The sequence below is a fragment of the Eublepharis macularius genome, chromosome 7 (assembly GCF_028583425.1).
Source record: "Eublepharis macularius isolate TG4126 chromosome 7, MPM_Emac_v1.0, whole genome shotgun sequence".
Classification (NCBI taxonomy): Eukaryota; Metazoa; Chordata; class Lepidosauria; order Squamata; family Eublepharidae; genus Eublepharis; species Eublepharis macularius.
In genome coordinates, this window is record NC_072796.1 from 3,417,584 (window position 1) to 3,438,590 (window position 21,007).

The 21,007-nt window shown below is 41.9% G+C and overlaps 2 protein-coding genes across 6 annotated transcripts in view; both read right to left on the bottom strand.

The window, feature by feature from the left end:
- The window catches only part of LOC129333226 (protocadherin gamma-C3-like), a 235,475-nt gene that overhangs the window by 121,358 nt on the left and 93,110 nt on the right, over nucleotides 1-21,007 (bottom strand). The window contains exon 1 of one of the 5 annotated variants that reach the window (XM_054984744.1): nucleotides 11,224-13,752. The exons of the other annotated variants lie outside the window; for them this stretch is intronic. Within the exon in view, the coding sequence (XP_054840719.1) occupies nucleotides 11,224-13,638 (2,415 nt within the window). The 5' untranslated portion in view covers nucleotides 13,639-13,752. Of the gene's footprint in view, nucleotides 1-11,223; nucleotides 13,753-21,007 lie in introns of those variants that run through there. 5 annotated transcript variants of the gene reach the window in all.
- On the bottom strand, nucleotides 622-6,900 carry LOC129333248 (protocadherin gamma-A5-like). Its single transcript, XM_054984772.1, has 3 exons — nucleotides 6,816-6,900; nucleotides 4,149-4,194; nucleotides 622-2,995 (listed from the first exon to the last, which is right to left on the bottom strand). Exons 1-3 carry the CDS (start codon nucleotides 6,898-6,900, stop codon nucleotides 622-624), a joined length of 2,505 nt encoding a protein of 834 aa, XP_054840747.1.

The following is a 21,007-nucleotide window of genomic DNA, read 5'->3' on the forward strand; positions in this document are numbered from 1 at the left end:
ATCATTGCTCCAGCTCTTCGGCTGTTTTCATACTGCTTACCGGCCACGGAACATTGCACCAAGCTCCCGGAACGACTGTCTTCCTGGCGCAATTTTGCAGTTCTGGCGTGAAATCATGCCAGGAAGACGCTGTCGTTCCGGGAGCTTGGTGCGATGTTCTGTGGCTCGTAAGCACTGTGAAAAGCGGCCTTCCTTTGCTTGTTCTCTCTTGCAGTGACTTTTCAAACCACAGCAAGAGATGCGCGTGTGGATGTGGCTCCAGTGATATGCAAAGTGGAAACACAAATTTAGTGCAGTTCTGCAGGCACAAGACCTTGTGTAAAACCAGACACTTTTCTCCCTACATATTATAGCACCCAGAAATTAGTTGCAAAGGATCTTGTTCTAGCAGAAATGGAAATGAGATACAATGTTTGATTTAGTAGAAGCGGCTACTGTTGTCTTTCTCTTGAGGAAACAGAATTTTTTCACAGAATCCAACTCGTTCAGTGCTGTAACTACAGAAAGTAAATCATTGAATACAAAAAACTATGGTAGCTGCAGATGATGAATTGCCTTCCATTTCCTCTCTCTGTAATGTTACTTCCAAACAAATATATTACAGCAATGTGGAAATTTATTTCAAAACCCCGGATGGCACCTTTGCCAAGGATAGCTCACCTGCACAGCGGCAAAGTCACTGTTCCTGTGTGTAGTATCTTCAGCCACAAGGAAGGGATCCTTCATTTCACAAGGCTGTTGACTAGGCAGAGTATTACAGGAGCTACCCTTTGGAAAGCCAAAATTGCTCTTTCGAGAGTCCGTGGTGAGAGAAAAGTCATGACAATAAGAGTGAAGAAAAGCTTGGACTCCATCAATCCCCACAAACTGCGAGACAGGAACACCACTGAAATTCACACTCCCAGAATCACACAACCAAGAATTTCTCCACCTGTGCAACCTGAGTGCCAGCAACACAAGGAGGAAGGTGAAAAACAAGCAGGAGACGAAAGCCACAGCAACCACCAGGTAGAAGGTGAGGTCCGACTGGGGGTCTGCAGGGGCAGAGATGCTGCTCAGGTCAGTCAGTACCTCAGGGATGCTGTTGGCCAGCACCACGGTGACCGTGACTGAGGCAGAGAGAGGGGGCTGCCCATTGTCCTTCACCAAAACCACCAGGCTTTGCTTGAGAGCATCCTTGTCCAGAAAGGGGCGGGCCGTCCGGATCTCTCCAGTGTGGAGCCCTATGGTGAAGAGCCCTGGCTCTGTGGCCTTCAGCAGCTGATAGGAGAGCCAGGCATTTTGGCCAGAGTCGGCATCCACAGCCACTACTTTGGTGATCAAGTAACCTGGCTCAGAGGTGTGTGGGGCCAGCTCTACTCCGGTGGAGCCATCAGTAGGGACAGAAGGGTACAAGATCTGGGGGGCATTGTCATTCTGATCTAAAATTAAGAGAGTCACTGAGACATTGGAGCTGAGTGGTGGCGATCCTCCATCTTGGGCCTTGACCAGGAACTTAATTTGATGGAACTCTTCGTAATCAAAGGAAGGCAGGGCATAAATAATCCCAGTCTCAGAGTTAATGGAAAGGTAGGAGGAGAGAGGGGAATCTTTGATGTCGTCTTCAACAATGGAATATGTTATTCTGGCATTCTGCCCCGAGTCCGGATCATCTGCCTTCAGAGAAAATATGGAGCCCCCTCTTGGATTGTTCTCCATTATAGAAGAAGTATAAACAGACTGCAGAAAGAAGGGAGGGTTGTCATTAGTGTCTAGGATCTTGAGGGAAATAACAGTGGTTGTAAAAAGTGGAGGACTCCCATGGTCTGTAGCTGTGACTGTGATATTGTAGGCTGCCGTCTGCTCCCTGTCCAGCATTCTGGTCGTAACCAAACTGTAGTACTTATCATAAGATTTTGTCAGTAGGAAGGGGAGGATGCCCGGAAGAGAGCAAGTGACTTCTGCATTCTCCGCAGAATCTTTGTCTTGCACTTTTAAAAGAGCTATCGAAGTCCCTGCTGGAGAATCTTCAGGGATTGAGTTGATGGCAGAAGTTATTGAGATTTCTGGTGCATTATCATTTACATCAGAAATAAATACCATGAGGGTGGATCTGTCCAAGAGACCTCCACCATCTTGGACTTGCACCTCCATTTCATGAAATGTAGCCTCCTCAAAGTCTAAGTTTCCAACCAGAGTTATTTCCCCTGTGTTTGAATCCAAATGGAATAGTTGAGAAGCTCTTGGTGTGATTTTTCTTAATGAGTATTTTATTTCCTTGTTCATTCCTTCATCCCTATCAGTAGCTTTTAATGTGACCACAATGGTACCAACAGGAGTATCTTCCCTAACATTGACTTTATAGGTAACTTGGCTAAAAACAGGCGCGTTGTCATTTGCATCTAGAACTACTACATGAATCTGTGCAGTACCACTTCTGACAGGATCCCCCCCATCATATGCCATGAGAACAAGTTTGTGATGGGCTTGATCTTCCCGGTCTAGAGGTCTTTCTAGCACTAGCTCTGTGTAGAGTCTGCCTTCCACAGCTCTTTGCACATTGAGAGAGAAATGAGAATTGCTACTAAGTGTGTAGCCCTGTAGAGAATTGTTTCCCAAATCTTGATCCTGAGCTTCATAGAGGGGAAATCGGGACCCCAGTGCTGAGTTCTCACTGATATTGATCATTAGCATTTCTGATTGGAAAGCGGGGGCGTGGTCATTAACATCTGTGATTTCCACTTCAACTCCGTAGACTTTCATGGAGTCCCCAACAATAACCTCAACATTCAAGATGCACTTCTCCTGCCAACCACAAATCTCCTCTCTGTCTATTCTCTTTGTGGTGTACAAATGGCCATTCTTATAATTCAAAGCAAAATACTCACTCCTTCCTTGGGAAACAAGGTGGATCCTACGGGCTGAGAGCTCTTCTGCCTCCAGTCCCAGGTCCTTTGCAATATTCCACACCAAAGTGCCTTTCTCGGTTTCCTCTGGCATGGTGTAATGAATCTGTCTGGCAACAGCTCGGCAGATGGAAGCAAACAGCATGCAATAGACAGCTCCTCTTTTGCAATCCTTCAGGCATTTTGCCGTTGCCATTCTTGGCTCAAGAGAAGCCCCTTTGGAGTCTTGTAATCCAGGTATGGCTGAATCTGCCAGAAAGTGCAAATGTCCTGGTGCAAATGAAATGTGGTCTTCCGTTTCAGATTCCCTGTGCAGTGATGTTCTGCCTGGGTCTGATCGCTCCGCTCTTTCAGCTCTGAAGTTGCTGATGTGGGATGGTTGAATTCCTCATTGCTTAGCCTTGGTTGGTGAACAGCGACACCCAGAGTCTCAGCCAGTAATTGCACACATTCCCTGTCCTTTTGAAAAATTCTCAAGCTGCATTTGATTTATTGTGCAAGAACCAAACAAACATTTAACATACTCCCCCCTATATAGGTGAACGGTGGCCAGGGAACGAGATGCTTCCAGTTATATTTTCTCATGTTAGTGAGTATTAAGTCACATATTTAAACGCCCTGTTTAGCCATTTCAATCTCCACATTTTCAACTGATCAAATATACATGTGTATTCTAATAAAGCTGATGTCTCTTTCCAGAGCCGTCTTTCAACAAAACATAGTGAACTTTAAATACAAAAAAAAAAACAACCCAGGAATGTGAATTTGTATAGGTAATGTACATAGTGTACAGTGTCTGTGCAAAAGTCATGAAAGTATAATAATAATGTTGCTGGTACTGCTGCTGTTGCTAATAAAGATAATAGTAGTATTTGTAGTATTCAAGTGGCAAGACATGTTATTTTGCAGTAATTACACAACAGCCCTGGGGGAAGTTATCCCCTCCTTACTGAGTGGGTTGCCTGAGGCTACCTACTGAATTTGAGGCAGAGATGAGCTTTGATTCTTGTACCTCCTGATAGCTACTGCACCACCCAATACACAAAATATTATAAATATCATCAGTTGTACTGAAATGTTCTTTATACACCAGGTTCGCAAAATATATAATTGATGTTCACTATAAAGTGTTGGAAATCTCAGTCCAAATTGACACTTCTAGAAGATACATCTCTTCTTCCAAAGTATCAGAATTTATACAACATCTATCAGGAAAGCCATCCATTTTCATGGTTCCTTTAAGTGTGGGTGTTTAATGTCTACCCCTCCCTTCCCCAAACAAAATACAAGTTAAAAAAAAGAAGCTTTTCTCCATAGTTGGGTTAATCTATATTCAAATGAAATTAGTATTCGGAAATTGTCCTATTTGATAAAATATATATATATATCACTCCAAACTCTTCTAAATTTTCTACTGTTACCCTACCTAGAATATTATCAAAAATAGTTGATAATTTCAGTACAGTCATAGAATACATGGTTTTTATGATCTGCATACATGTATATAGTTTCACATAGGTAGCTCTGTTGGTCTGCAGTAGAACAGCAGAATTTGAGTCCAGTGGCACCTCTGAGACCAACACGATTTTCAGGGAATAAGATTTCGAGAGTCAAAGCTCCCTTCTTTAGATACAGGGAGGGAGTGGAGATCCCTGAGTGTTTATATCTCAGTCTGGTGAAAGAAGGGAGTCATGATGCAAAGGTACAATGCGGCTTGATTAGAGCAGAAATTAGCATCTGTAGCAAGATAACAATCCTATGTATCTCTTCAGCTCCAGGTTTTCATTGTTCTGAACTTGTACATGAACTCTAGTTCAGCAATCTCAGGTGTTATCTCGCCTTGAAGTTTCTCTTTTTGAGGACAGCCACTTTTAGGTAAGCAATAGAATGTCCTGAAAGATTAAAATGTTATCCCACTTTTTTTTTTAGTGTTGTGATTTTTAATGTCAGATTTATGACCATTTATTCTTTTGCGTAGGGACTGACTTGTTTATCCAACGTAGAGCGTGGAAGGGCATTAGTAAAAATTGATAGCAAATATAACATTGGAAGATAAACGAGTGGATGAACTTGAGATGGTATAACCAGTGTTGTTAGGTCCAGTGGTTGTGTTGTTTGAGTAAATATGGCAACAAAGTTGACATCTTGGTTTGTTGCAGGCTCTGGTCCCAGAACCCGTATCCATGTTAGGAAGTACATTATTGTGAGTGAGATGCTCAAGTGGATGCTACATTATTAGCTTTTTTGAGAACAACCTCTCTTTATAGGCAGCTTTTTCCTCTTCCTTCAATCCTCTGTCTTAGTTTACTGATTTACTAAGGCACATTTAGATTATTTTATACTGGGCAATGTCAAGAGCTTGTTACAATAAGAGCCTATATAATGAATGTGTCTGCTCCAGTGATCCGAGGGCTGTTGAGGATGTAGCTCGTGTGGTTTTCTAGTGCCCAAGATTTGCCATAGAACATGAAAGATATCTTGAGAATATTTTATTATGATATCCAGGGAGGCTGGACCAACTTGTGATACTGCTCGTTGATAAGAATAAATGGGCAACATGACCAATGGCAAAGTTGATCACCTTGGTTATAAAGATGCAGTCAAAATCCTCTATTTTTAGTATGCCTGATGGATAGACTCTTAGCTTATGCTGGGTCTGATGTGTTTGTAGGAATAGTGAGTTACTGTTAATTTTGTATTTGTACTTTTTGCTACCAAGGCCCATGGTTTTAAATATTTATTATGTATTTTGTTTAAATAGAATTTTTATGGGGTTTAATTCGTATTGTGATTATTTGGGCTGTTTTTAAAAAAATGTCATTTGCTAAGGCTTTGAACCAATGCAATAAAGTTTAATTTTTATTTATTATTGTGAGTGAAAAGTTGTTTAAGGTTAAGGGGTCTGTCTGTGGGCAAAAAAAGCCTTGCCTCCCAATGCTTGTGAGGGAAGAGTATTACTGTCTAGCACAAGCTGCAGGTCATTAAAGATGCACTGAACTGGTTTGAACTGGGAGCTGTACGTGGCCACCAGTGATGTTGTGCTGTTGTTACATCTGGGCCTATCTTGTAACAGGTTATTCCTTGGTATCATTCTGGCATTGTCAGTCTGTGGCTGTTTTCACACTGCTTACTGGCCACAGAACATCACACCAAGCTCCTGGAACAACAGCGTCTTCCTGGTGCAATTTCGCACAAGAACTGCCAAAATCACACCAGGACAACACTGTTGTTCCGGGAGCTTGGCATGATGTTCCATGGCCGGTAAGCAGTGTGAAAATGGCCTTTTCCCTTACTATATTAAGTAGGCATTGTAATTCCAAAAAATATCTGTTGTAGATCCTAGCAGGAAAGGATATGTCAGATGCAGTTGTAAAGAGCTTGGCTATAGATGATGGACTGTTTGGTGTGTTTAGGATAGTGACTAAAGGTGTGTAGGTATGTTTGTTGATTGGTAGGTTTCCAATATAAGGTAGCTCTTAAGCATCCATCATGTATTTGTATAGCGGTGTCTAGAATATGTACTTCCAGTGTGTATTGATTCACGGTCAGGTTAATGGTGGGGGTGGAATTTGCTGAAGTGCTGATGAAATTCCTCCAGTGCTTCTTGCCCATGTGTCCAGACGATAAAAATGTGATCAATAGTTCTCAAGTACAGAAGGGTTATTAGTGGGTGGGAACTGAGAAAGCGTTGTTCCAAGTCATCCATTAAAATATTGGCATGTTGTGGTGCCATGTAAATGCCCATGGCTGAGCCATTGATCTGAAGGAATAAATCTTCACCAAATCTGAAGTAGTTGTGGGTTAGAACAAACTGGCGCAGCTTGATAGCGAGCCAGTGGACTACAAGCCAAAAATGGCTTGTAGTCCATTTTTATGGGGGAAGTTGGTGTATAGAGACTCAACATCCATGGTGGCTAAAATAGTATTAACCTGGAAGACTGTCAACGGTCAGGTTAATGGTGGGGGTGGAATTTGCTGAAGTGCTGATGAAATTCCTCCAGTGCTTCTTGCCCATGTGTCCAGACGATAAAAATGTGATCAATAGTTCTCAAGTACAGAAGGGTTATTAGTGGGTGGGAACTGAGAAAGCGTTGTTCCAAGTCATCCATTAAAATATTGGCATGTTGTGGTGCCATGTAAATGCCCATGGCTGAGCCATTGATCTGAAGGAATAAATCTTCACCAAATCTGAAGTAGTTGTGGGTTAGAACAAACTGGCGCAGCTTGATAGCGAGCCAGTGGACTACAAGCCAAAAATGGCTTGTAGTCCATTTTTATGGGGGAAGTTGGTGTATAGAGACTCAACATCCATGGTGGCTAAAATAGTATTAACCTGGAAGACTGTCAACGGATGGTATTTTTTCTCAGGAAGTCTTTGCACGTAACTGGGGGCATTGATGGCAGAGAGTCTAATAATGGAGTCCGTGTACACAGACACCCCAACAGTGATGTTGCCACCTCCTGAGATGATAGGACACCCCCCGGTTGCCAGGCTTGCATAGTTTGGGCAGAACACAGAAAGTTCCTTCTTGAGGTTTCTGTGGTGTGTCCCTATAGATCTGTTCCTGAATGTGTGTGGGTAATTTCTTTAAAAACCTGACTAGTTCTCTTTGGTATTCCTGAATGAGGTCTAGGGTTAGTTGTTTGTGGAAAGCAGCATTGGTCTTTCGGCCTCCTGATTGCAGTCAGATGTGTCCATGATGACAACTGCTCCTCCTTTGTCAGCTTCTGTAATCAGGATGTCTGAATGGTTTCTGAGGCTGTTTGCTGCAACTCTTTCCGTGTGGGTGAGGTTGTGTTGTGGGAGATGATGTTTCTTGATCATGTCAGTTTGGGCTCAGCAGCAGAAGCATTCTATGTAGAGATCTAATCTGGCATTGCAAAATCTGGGTGGTCCCTGTAGGGTCTTTCTTCTTGTAGCACCGGGAGGGGGGAAATTGGTCATCAGTGTATTCTTGCCGACAGATACCTCCCAGTCTTAAACAACTTGTCACTTACAATGATGCACTTCCTAACATGGACATGGACTCTGGGACCAGGGCCTGAAATACATTAAGATGCCAACCCTGCCCCATATTCTCTTTGCCAACACTATCACTTGATCTAACAACACTAGTTATACCATCTCAGGTTCACTCACTTGTTCATCTTCCAATGTTATATGTACTATAAAGTGTCAGCAGTGGATAGTCGGTCCCTGTGCAAAAGAATAAATGGACACAAATTTGACATTAAAAATCACAACGCTGAAAAACCAGCGGGAGAACATTTTAATCTTCAGGCTATTCCATTGCTGACCTAAAGTGGCTGTCCTCAAACAAAGAAGCTTCAAGAGCAGATTACAATGTGAGATTGCTGAACTGGAGTTCATTTAAAAGTTCAGAACAATGGAGCCTCTGGGGCTGAATAAAGACACGGGATTCTTATCTCACTACAGAGGCTAATTTCTGCTCTAAGATAGCTGCATTTTACCATTGTACCTTTACATTCTGACTCCCTTCTTTGCTTCACCTCTCCCACCTCCTGATTGGGATATAAAGGCTCAGGTATATCCACTCCTCCCTTTGAAGCTTATCCCCTGAAAATCCTGCTACTCCATACATGTAATTTATGGTGGTGCTAGAAACATACTTAAAAGCATCAAAAGAACTTCCTTTGATGCTCGTCTGCCTTTATGCAAAAGCAAAATTATTTGAATGCTGTTTGCAAACAAATAATTGAGGCAATCAAATGAAATGTTCAGCTCGACACAAATGGCATTGAAAATAAAGAAAGTTCAAATGTCAACTGCATTTTTGTGCAGTTCTGAGCATTCTATTAGGATGCTTTCCGTACATCTAACACTCTCCAATCATGCCCCACTCACTGAATCATATGCTAGAGATCTGGGTCGAATCCACATTACTCATTCTAAGTCGCATGTTCCCCGCATTCCCCAAGCAATCCCGAGTGCCGGTCACATTACCTCATTAAACAGATGCATTTCATTCACATTTCTCCCGAATATGTGGTCACAGGTTTTCAACGGGAGTTTCACAGTGGCCGTGAAAGGGCCAATGCACAATTTATGCGGTTTTTTAAAAAAACCACCCCCCTTCCTGTCTCTCCAGCCGTTCCAAGAGTTCCTATTGGCTGATTCAACTTGCAAGTGCTCCGTAGTCTGCAAAAGACTGTTTTTGACCTCATAGCATTGGATTTATTGATTATGCTGTTTCTGAATAAAATCTGGTAATTTGAAAAATCATTTTGGGATGAATCCATCCTCAGAACGGACTCGCAAAACTTCCTTTTTAACTGTTTTTTATTTATTTTTTATTTTGTATTACTGTAATATCGAAATTACGGTGAATCAATAATTCAAAATAAAGAAAACACAGAGCAGAACCTCCATCACTTCTCCATGTTTCCCCCAAGTTATAATTGGTCCCCAATGACATTTTACATTTCCTCGAAAACTGTCAGGGATGATGTTCTATAACCTCACACAAGGAAAATGGGGCGCGAGACATGTGGGCACACTGTTGGGTCTCCGTCAATGCATCAGAGAGACAAGACATCATTATCTATATATCATGATATCGTTATACCAAAGTTTTGAGCAAAAAAAAAATAAGGGAAAAGTAATTTTAAAACAATAAAAATTTTTTTAAAAGGTCAGGAAGATTTGTTCCCGCCCACAAAAGCAGAAAATGCGGGTGTGGGGTGAATGCGGATTCGGCCAGTGACTATTGGGAACATAATGACACTCCAAGGAAGTGAAACTTCAGTAAAATTCAAGCACTGAACTGTCCTGCATAGGAAATGTCCACGAAAGCTTCCCACATGCATCCAAATTTCTAAAAAAGAAACAGGAGACAGCCATCAGTACTGTCAGTGGGGGAAAGAGAGGCATCATTATCTTCAATGATGTTTCTTTATAAGGCAAGATCGAAATAACGGAAAAGTGCGCTCAAAAAAATAAAAAAAAAATGGGTGGGAAAAAAAGGTCCCACCCAAAAAAGCGGTTTTCGAGCGGCCGTGTGACCGGAGGGATGTGCAAGAAAGACGGATTGGAAGCAGGAATGTGAACGAAGAGGAAAAAATCGTGGATTGGAGGCAAACGGAAGATATCCAATAAACATGGGTGAATGTGGATTCGACCCTGGTTCTGGGTTGATTACCCAATATATATTTGTTACTCCATAAGACTTTTTCAGAGTAATAAACGAACATGGCCAGCCTTCTGGAATTTGCTTTGGTTCTCCGTAAAATGATTTTCACACTCTTCCCAAAGGTAATATTTAAACTTTGTAGTGGACTGAATTATGCACCCCAGTATTTTTGTATTGGACTGAATTACACATCCAGATACTGAAACAGCTAGATTTATACTGGTTTATAGTCAACAGCATCTTCATGTAAAGCATAAAATGAGGGGCTCTCTGTAACTTGTAACTTTGAAAGCCTTCATTATAAACTCAAAGATTATATTTTATTCCATATCATTATGCAAAAATGCTTCTGTTGAATATAGATTTTAAAACTTCTGCTCTGTTTTTTATTGGAAACTACATGAAACAAGCAGAATGATGCTCGTCCTCATTTAATTTCCTTTAGCATCCGAGTCACTTAAACCTTAATCACCAAACCACTGCAAAACAGAAAAACCTTGGACCAGTTGGATTCAATCTCCTGGGCTTGCTTATTTGGCATTTCCATTTAACTTCAACTTCAACGCAAGCAACATAAAGCAAAAGTAAATTCACAGTTGTAAGTTTGGATCTCTTGTGACTGTGCAACTGATGGGGGATCAAAAACGAGCTTGCTTGTTCTTGTTATGTGCAATTTCTCTCAAAATTTTGGAATGTTACATTCATCAGATTTTGAGATAAGGACAGACAGATAGCTAAAATGCTTTTTGATTTGAATTTGGACACAGAAAGAAAGAGATCTGGAAGCTTATAGTAGGAGATGGTCAAAATGAAGAACTTGGGGAAAAGTTGTTCTATGGAGATCTAAGTCAAGAAGAGAAGGTCTGCTGTTTGCTTTAGGAATCTGTTTTTTTCCAATGGGTTCTGTCTGTAAATGAAGAGCTATGACAAAGATACATAAAGTGTCCTGTAGTTTCTTATCCCAGAATTTCCCCATGGAACTTCTCATCACCTGGAAAGATGGGAAACTGATAGCAATATTTATCTCTGGAAGAGTTATCAGGAAAAAAGCATACAGAAAGGGGAAAAAAACTAATCCACCCCTCAAAGATCTGCAAAGCAATCCACAATAACTAACATCACAATGCAAGTTACAATAAGAGATGCTGGAGTGCTCAGGGCGAGTAACTACACAACACAAATCTTACCTTTTCAGTATTCTCCAAATGTAAATTGTTTTGTTCGTTGCCTGTGAAAGGCACACCAAAGTTGTCGCTTCCAAGAACATTGCCCGCAATCTGAACATTGGGGGAGAGAAAAGTGACCTCATTCTTCCTGGATTCTGAGGACAGGCACAGCTGGTAGGAATACGGCAAAGTCCCATCTTCAAAGTTTGGAGGGAAGATGGCGCCAGCCTTGGAGTGGGGAACAGGAGCAAAGCACTGCAGGAATTTGGGGTTTCCCGATTGCCGAAGCTTCATCAGAACGGCCAGAATCACTGTCAAGAGGAACAAGAACGACATCAAAGCCAAGGCCAGCACCAGGTAGAACTGCAGGTCAGACTGGTAGTCAGGGCTGCTGGATTGATTTTTCATTTCTGGAAGGGCCTCTTGAAAGTTCTCGGCAAACACCAGGTTCAGCGTCACGGTGGCCGAGAGAGGCGGCTGCCCGTTATCCTTCACCAAAATGACCAGTTTCTGTTTTGCGGCATCTTTCTCCATGAACGCCCTCGCTGTCCTGATCTCACCAGTATGAGAGCCAACAGTGAAGAATGCCGGTTCGGTGGCTTGAATGATATGGTAGGAAAGCCAGGCGTTGTGTCCAGAATCAGCATCCACGGCCACCACCTTTGTCACCAGATATCCTGCCTCAGCCGAACGAGGCACCATCTCAAACAAGGCCGAGCCCTTGGCTTCTTGGGAAGGGGACAGGATCCGTGGGCTGTTATCGTTCCGATCCAGAATGAACACCCTCACGGTGACGTTGCTGCTGAGAGGGGGAGAACCACCATCTTGGGCCTTCACTTGCAGCTGAAACTCTCTGAACTGCTCATAGTCAAAGGACCTCTGGGCATAGAGAGCTCCAGTCTCAGAGTTAATGGAGATGTAGGAAGAGATGGGGAGCTCCTCGATGTTGCTGTGGAGGATGGAATATGTGATTCGTGAGTTTTGGTCCACGTCTGGGTCTAAGGCTTTGAGACTAAAAATGGAAGCCCCAGAAGGATTGTTTTCTGGCACATAGATGTTGTAGGATGGCTTCTCAAAAGTGGGGGAATTGTCATTGACATCAGAGATCTCTACTGAGATGGTTTTGTGTGTTGACAGTGGGGGATTCCCTTTGTCAGTGGCTGTGATTGTAATATTATACCCAGAATTTTTTTCTCGATCTAAGGGGCTGTCAGTTTGGAGCTTGTAGTAATTATTAGAAGAGGCAAGGATCTTGAATGGCAAATGATTTTGTAAACTGCAAGTAACTTTTCCATTATCACCTGTATCTTTGTCATTTACATTGATCAGAGCAATTAAGCTTCCATGTGCAGAATCCTCAGGAATGGGGCTGAATAAAGAAACCAGGGTCACCTCTGGGAAGTTGTCGTTTTCATCTATAACCCTTATTTCAATGTTGCAGTGTGTTTCTTGTCCACCTCCATCTTTTGCAGCCACTGTCATGGTATATTCTTCAGTTTGCTCAAAGTCCAATGGCTCTATAACAGTGATCATGCCATTGTTGGGATTCAAATGGAATTTCTGGTGGGCATTCAATGGTATATTGCTGAAATGATATTTGATTTCAGCATAAGAACCTTCATCATTATCAGACGCTAAAACCTGGAGCACAAAAGTCCCAACTGCAACATTTTCCTTCAAACTAACCTTGTAGACCTCTTGAGTGAAGATGGGAGGGTTGTCATTGGCATCAGTGACATTAACCCATATTTGGGCAGTCTCAGATTTTCTAGGTTCACCCCCATCCAGGGCCGTAAGTATGAAGTGGAGGGTCTGCTCCTTTTCCCGATCTAATGGTTTCTTTAGCACCAGTTCTGCATATTTATTTCCATCTTGTCTCTCTCTAACTTCCAATGTGAAATACTGGTTGGAGCTAAGCTGGTAGTTCTGCACAGAATTTACCCCAATATCTGGATCTTCAGCTTTTCCAAGCAGAAATCTGGTGCCTGTCATAGTGGATTCAATTATTTCTAGCTTGATATTTCCATTTAGGAACTGTGGTGCATTGTCATTAATATCTTGGATTGTTATAGTTGTATGGAAAATATTCAAAGGGTTTTCAACCACAGTTTCAAAATTTACAAGGCAAAGTGGATTTTTCCCACATATTTCCTCCCGATCTATTCTGTCATTTACATAGAGGTTTCCATTTTCTGGATTGATGCTGAAATACTTCATTTTAGCCACAGAGACAGCATGAAGGTTGTGCTTTGCTAGTTCTCTGGCATTCAAGCCTAAATCCTTGGCAAGATTCCCCACAATTGAACCCTTTGGCATCTCTTCGGGTATGGAATACTGAATCTGCTCTGAAGTAGCACAACAGGAGAAAGACAACAAAGAGAGAATCAGTACTTGCCTTCTGAGTGCTCGGCCATTCCCTCTTTGCCTTCTCTCCATCTGGCCACCAAAAACAGGCTGACTCCTTTATTCAGTTTCCTGTGATCAGATTAAATTCTCCTGAAGAGGAAGCTACTTTCAGCAAGAAAGAATTAACTACCTTTCTCTGTTGGTCTGATTCCTTCTCCTTTCTTGAATACACTTTCTTTGTGCTCTGCAGTTTCCGTGAACTGTTACCACAGTCTAGAAAGCATCATTCATTTTCTAGCCCGTTTGCAGCTCTCAAATTGGCCAATAGCGCCACTTGGAGGGCTCAAGGCTGAATTGCAAGAAAAACCATCTCCTCTAATATAAAACTGAAAAGTTACGTTAATGTATATTCCCTGTTCTTGATCTCATGTGGAGCATTGGAAAAGATTTTTCCTTGGTTTCACTCAAATTGATAGCCCATTTGTTTTACTTCGTACATATATAATATATTTTAATATATAAATGTTCCTGTAATGCTGAAGATCTTGTTTGTCATCTGGAATCACATTTTTGATGCCAATTTTATGCCCCACCTTACAGAGATGGCTTTTAGCTTTCATTTCCAAAAATGAATAACAAGCATTGTTCTTGATTACTGCTATTTCCGCCATGACCCCAAATATCAAAACTCTATCCCCAGTGAAAGGCTTAGACTGTAACATCCTCCCCCCATTTATTCTCTCTGAGGTACACAAAATTAGCCATATGTTATCACTCAAAGTAGACACCAAGTCCTATAACAGTACGGCTTTCACAACCTTTTAGATTCTGTCCCAGCCCCTTGGTGATATTTATTTACTATTTATTTTGAAAATGTATATGCTGTCTCTTCAGAGAATGGGTACAGGTGATTCACATAAGAAAATAAATCATCAAAATATAAAATCATTCAAGTTAGTAAGCCATTAAAACCCAGCCAATAAAAACTCTGGGCATAAAGCATAAAAACCAACAGCATAAAACATTTAACAGCTTAAATGACCTTCATAAAACTCTGTAGGCTAGAAGGAAATGATAAAAACAACTAAAAATATCAATACCCTAATGACCAGCAGGAATAGGGTTGCCAGCCTCCAGGTGGGGCCTGGAGATCTCCCAGAATTACAACTGAACTCTGGGCTAGAGTGATCAGCTCCCCTGGAGAAAATGGCTGCTTTGGAGAGTGGACTTTGATGCATTATACCCCGCTGAGGTCCTTCCCCTCCCCAAGCCATGCCCTCCATAGGCTCCACTCCCAAATGTCAGGAATTTCTGAATCTGGAACTGGCTAACTTAGGAGTCACTATGAATGTTTGATATTTATTTGGACTAAAATTTGTAAGAAAAGTTTTTTAAAAAAAAATTCTCTGTTATTATACTCTTCTTGGGTCAAGATTCAGTCCACATTTCATTAATAGCTTCCATCCTCCTACATGTCTTTCGATGGGGTATTTTATTATTTGCACCTTGCCTTTCTTCCCAGTGGGGACCCAAAGCAGCTTCCATTGTTCTCTTCTCCTCAATTTTATCCTCACAACAATCCTGTAAGGAAAGTTAGGCCACCCAGCGACCTTCCACGGCAGAGCGTGGATTTCAAGTGGGGTTTCCCAGATCCTAGTCCAACACTCTAACCACTATACCACTCTGCTCTTGGACAGCAGGGCCATTTCCAGATGGCTTACCTGAAGCCGCTCCATGCCGCAATGTTGTGGATCATGCTGGGGAAAATGCGAAATATCGCGTTTTCCCACGTGAGTTTTGCGTCTAGGTCAAATTCTGTTCATTGCAGATTGAGGATTTGAACCTGCATCTCCCTGATCCTAATCCAGCACACCAACCAGTATACCATGCTGACACCACTATATTCTTCCAGTGCTAGACGTCGTGCAAAACTTGCATGAGAAAACACGATCCACAACATTGCAGCATGGAGCGGCTTCAGGTAAGCCATCTGGAAACGGCCCTGGTATGAACAGCAGGCATCTTTTTGGTGGTGGTGGTGTGGGGGGCATTCAGGGATTTAAAATTCTATTAAGTTTTAATTTAGAATGTTTTAAACTTTTCTGTAAGCCACCTTGAGCCAAATGAAAAGGTGGGGTACACATATTGCAATAAATAAAAATAAATTTTAAAAATACTCCCCTCAGCAAAAGTTGAAAACCTTCCTCTGGCTCTAAGGAGACTCCTTCCACCTTTGATGGAATACAACAACGGGAGGATATTTGGATATCATTTATTTAGACATCACTTGTTTAGATTACTTGACCAGATATCTGTTGCAATCCTAAACAGTTACATGGTTTGAAGTCCATTGACTTCAGTGGATTTAGAAAGGTGTAACTCTGTGTAGGATTACACATTAAGTGGTAGGTGGTTACACATTAAGTAGAAGAGGTACATAATAGTTGGAGGAAGGGTCCTTAAGCTTGGTAGGATTCTGGCTGGTGTGAATAATATCAATACCTATAAGACATTTCATTGACTTCATTTCTCACCCCCTTTTCTTGTTGACATTCAAGGCAGATTACAGAATATAAAAGAATCAAACAGTAGATAATTCCAACCAACAGTGTAGTAGGACTAGGATCTCCGCATAGTAATTAAGGTTCAGAATGTTTGGTGAGAAGGGAACGAAATCAATTTATGTATCTTTTACTTTACATTTGACCACATATGTTGTTCATCTGTGAAGCCTCTGAGGTCTGGAATTACTAGAAAATTCTGCCCATAAACATTCAGAAATATGAGCCAAGTGGTAAATAGCAAGATGATCTTCACCAGGAAATTTCTTTACTTAGAATGCTTGTATTCTGTCTCTCCAGAAACTTGCTCAACATTAACAGAACAAAAGCAATTGAAAATAATAAATTAATCAACAAACAGAAAAATTAAAATGAATTCCTTAGCAGTAACACCAGAATATCCCACTGAATATGTATAAAACCAGCAGGCGCTAAACCCACAATATCATCTCAACAGCATAAAATAATCTTAGGCAGGGTCAGCGCCAGAGTTTCTGGTGCCTGCGGCTGCTCCTTCTGTGTGCATGGTAGGTAGGTACTTATGCACACCAGCTATACATAATAAATCAAAGCGTAACAAGATAAAATACATTGTTTAAAATCCATATACTTCAATGATTGGGCATGTGTACACATGCCCCAGACTGTGTGATGACGTCACTGCATGTGATGTCATCATGCAGCAAGCCGGCCCCATTGGCCGGCGGGCAGCTGGGACGGTGTGCAGAGGCTGCCCGCGCTCCCAGTCGGGTGCGGCGGGTGGCTGGGGAGGTTCCGCACGCTGCCCAGGATGCCTGTCACGCCTGGCCCGCGGCTGCTGTGCTCGGCCGGGTGTGTGTGTTGGCAGCAGTGGTGCAGGGCTGGCAGGCTGCAGCAGCTGCAGGCCAGGCATGCCAGCTCCGTGGCACATTCCCCCACCCCCGGCACCCCCTTCGACGCCTCAGCGCTCGAGGTGGGGGCTGGACCTGCCTCAATGGGCATGCCGGCTCTGATCTTAGGATCATAAAAGCAGGCCATTAAAAATCAAATATTGGTGAACACAGATCAAGATCATAAAATCAAAATAAGAATAATTTAGTTAAAAAGACAGGTGACCAGAAGGCCACTGAATTAGAACAATCAATACGTTATCACAAGGCACATCCCCAAATTAAACTTTGTAAAACCGATATGCAGACAGATGGGGGATTGTGAAGATCAAATAGCTCCAGAAGACTCACAAAATAAAAATAAGACAGATGCTGCTGCAGAATGGAGACCTCATCAGTGCCCCCATCTAATTTTACCCAGGAAATATTTTTTCTCCCTGGCTTAAGATAAAACAATTATTCACTTTTTCCTTGAGGGTAAAGCTCATCCAAATAACCCCCCTCTCAAGAAAACCTGTATCGATAGCAGTGAAAGTCCTCTGATAACGAGCAACACACCAGAACAAAAATGTCAAGATGTTCAGAAATGAATAAACAAGTGAGAGCGGTCTAAATCTACACCATCATTCCAGAAAGAGAATTACATGCTGCACCTCTGATAGCAGAACGCTAATTTTTATTTCTAATACATGTTTGCTAACCTTGAATTTGCAGTCATTGACTCTCGAACTCAAAACCTCTTCCTGCATTATTTTTCTTTGATCCAGCAGCTATTTGCTAGTTTTCTGACAGGTGCATGAATTTCCCCATTCACTCAAGTCAAGTGGGGCAGCTTATATACTGATAATTTTTTTCTGGTTTGAGTCACATTGTACTGTATCAAATGCGTTACTAAGGCTGGAACCCCAAAGGTCGTACATGCATATAGGCCTTTTAAGCAGTGCCCTTCCTTCTACAGCCCTCTGTAATTCCTAGCTCAAGAGAGGAGCTAAAGAGGTGGACCCATTCTACCCACAGCCTCAATGTGAAATGGGATGGCAGGTACCTGCAATTTACCTTTTGAAGACAGACAGAGAGCTGTGATCCTTGCCCCATCCCTTTTGACCCATGGTCAGACCTATCTCTCGCTCTTTTCTCCTACAACGTATATACACATGGAGTTCATCAAAGGGAAGCTCTTTGGATATCATTTATTTAGATATGGTGATTACTTGACCAGATTATCTGATGCAATAAGAAGTAAAGTAGATAATCATTGGATAATTGTGTGTGTGTTATGTGCCACCAAGTCGCTTCCAATTTATGGCAACTCTATGAATGAAAAACCTCAGAAATATCCTATCGTTAACAGACTTGCGCAGATCTTGCAAACTGGAGGACGTGGCTTCTTTTATTGAGTCCAGGCATCTTGCTTTGGATCTTCCTCTTTTCCTACTGCCTTCAATGTTTCCTAGCACTATTGACTTTTCCAGAGAATCTTGTCTTCTCATGATGTGACCAAAGTACGATAGCCTCAATTTTGTCATTTTAGCTTCTAGGGAGAATTCAGGCTTGATTTGATCTAGAACCCACACATTTGTCTTTTTGGCTGTCCATGATAGCCACAAAACTCTCCTCCAGCATCATATTTCAAATGAATCCATTTTCTTCCTGTCAGCTTTCTTCACTGTCCAACTTTTACATCTATACATAGTAATGGGGAATACCATAGTTTGGATTATCTTGATCTTGGTTCCCAGAGAGACATCTTTATCTTTTAGGATCTTCTCTAGCTCCCTAACAGTGGCTTTTCCAAGTCTCAGTGTTCTTCTGATTTCTTTATTGCAGTCTCCCTTTTGGTTGATGATTGAGCCAAGGAATAGAAAACCTTGTATAATTTCAGTGGTACTAAATAATCCCTCAGGAGCTCCAATGTTACAAGTTGGGTTCTGCCATGTTATTCCATTGGTGCCCGTGCCAGTGTATTCTTACACACAAGGATATCTCTGCCAACATAAGACGCTGCTGAGTCAATGGAAGAGTGTCTAGCACTGGAAGAATATAGTGGTGTCAGCATGGTATACTGGTTGGTGTGCTGGATTAGGATGAGGTTCAAATCCTCAATCTGCCATTAATAGAATTTGACCTCATGGAACATCATAAGTTTATCTCCTAAATTAATCCAACTGCCAAGTGTTTTGTGTGTTCTCTTTTAGAAAAGGGATTTTGTATTTCACTGGTTTACAGAGACTTTGGAGATATTTTTTGGACTTTGTTAATGCCTATACAGTTTAATTATTGCCTCTAGTCCAAAAAAGCTGGGTGGCTAGGACTCACTATCCCATGCTGAGGAATTTTCATTTCCCTTTTAAAATGTTTTTATTTTTTGTAACATCCCACCTGGGGAAGACTTCTGGTGAACTCCTAAGCTGTTATGAGTCATTTGGTTAGTCCTAATAATGTACCCTGTGTTCTTTTGAGGGGATTTTACTCTTGGACCAGCTCAGCTGCAAACAATTCCAGTCACATTGGCCGTTTTCACACTAGTTACCAGCCACGGAACATCGCGTCGAGCTCCCAGAATGACAGCGTCTTCCTGGCGTGAAATCACACCAGGAAGATGCTGTCATTCTGGGAGTTCAACGTGATGTTCTGTGGCTGTTAAGCAGAATGAAAACGGCCTTTGTCTTAGCCTAACATACTTCATAGGGTTGTTATGAGGGTAACATGGAGTAAGGGAGACCAGTGCATGCCATCCTGAGATCCTCAGAAAAAAGGCAGAATAAAAGTATATGCAATTAAAAAATTAAATGTAGGCTATTATCTTATATATTAAAATGTAGAATGTTATAGGGATATTTTAAATCCACGGACTTACAACCATTTAATTTTTCAATTTTATTTGCAATAAGAGCTTTGGTAGGATGCTGATAAGAAAACATCACATCTGTAATCTCCATTGTTGAACTTGAGTTATTTCTGCCATTAGTATTTGAATAAGAGAACTTTGACTCTCAAAAGCTTATAAGCCAAAAATCTTGTTGGACTCTAAGGTGCCCCTGTGTGAGCTGTCGACCCTGGCCTCTGCCATTTCACAGCAGCTTATGATATAAAAATCATAAGCCCCTTGAATCTGATGCAGCTTAATTTGCATTAGAGTCCCAGCTGGCTAAGCAAAGCATTGCTGAGTCCTGCCTGGGATATTGAGGCATGAATGGAATGTGAATGCAAATGCTGAGGACTGGGCGTGATTGGCTCCTGCCCCTCTAAGCCACAGAATGTGCTATCTTGACAATAAGGGTACTTGTGAGTCACCACCCAAACATTCCAATCTCCCCTTTTCCATGATTTGAATCCTATCCTATGATTGAAGGGCCATCAATCAGCTCTGATAAGTTTGTAGCTCCTTCCTGGGGACATCTAATCAAGAATCTAAATTCATTAGCCAAGCTCTGGGAACATTACTTAGCAACCATTTCTTTGTGAAACACCAGGAGCACCCAATCTGATTTCTTTGCCCCACCCCAGTAGTACCAATAAAAGGTACTCAAACTTTTGTCATTCCCAGGAGGTGACCTTTAAGGTTCTTTGTCCTCTCCAGCCTCAGAGCTCATTTTTCCTATAAAAATATGAGCTTTGCCCCACTCAAATTATACACGCTTATTGGGACCGAAGTGTAGTGCCCTCAGAGTCTCTCTCTTTGAGCCCTCCTCCCTGGCCGAAGACACAGGACATTTGAAGCCCTCTTCCTCTATGGACTACCCCACTCTTTGGATAGGTAATTATTGCCTGAAATCCCTCAAACCTATTCCAATTCCACCATTGCTTCTCCTAGGAATCTTGTATGCTTGTGAGTTACTTCTTGTGTGCGCGAGAGAGAGTTTTCCCTCTAAATAAAATTACTCTTTAATTCACAACTACCAGTCTCATCAGTTTCCTTGGGGAGGGGACCCCGTAAAAATTGGTGAAGTATCCCACTTGTTACCCCTCTCACATAGCCTCCTCCTTGCCGCTAATTCCCCCCTCTTACTTGCAAGGAGCCCCATTCTG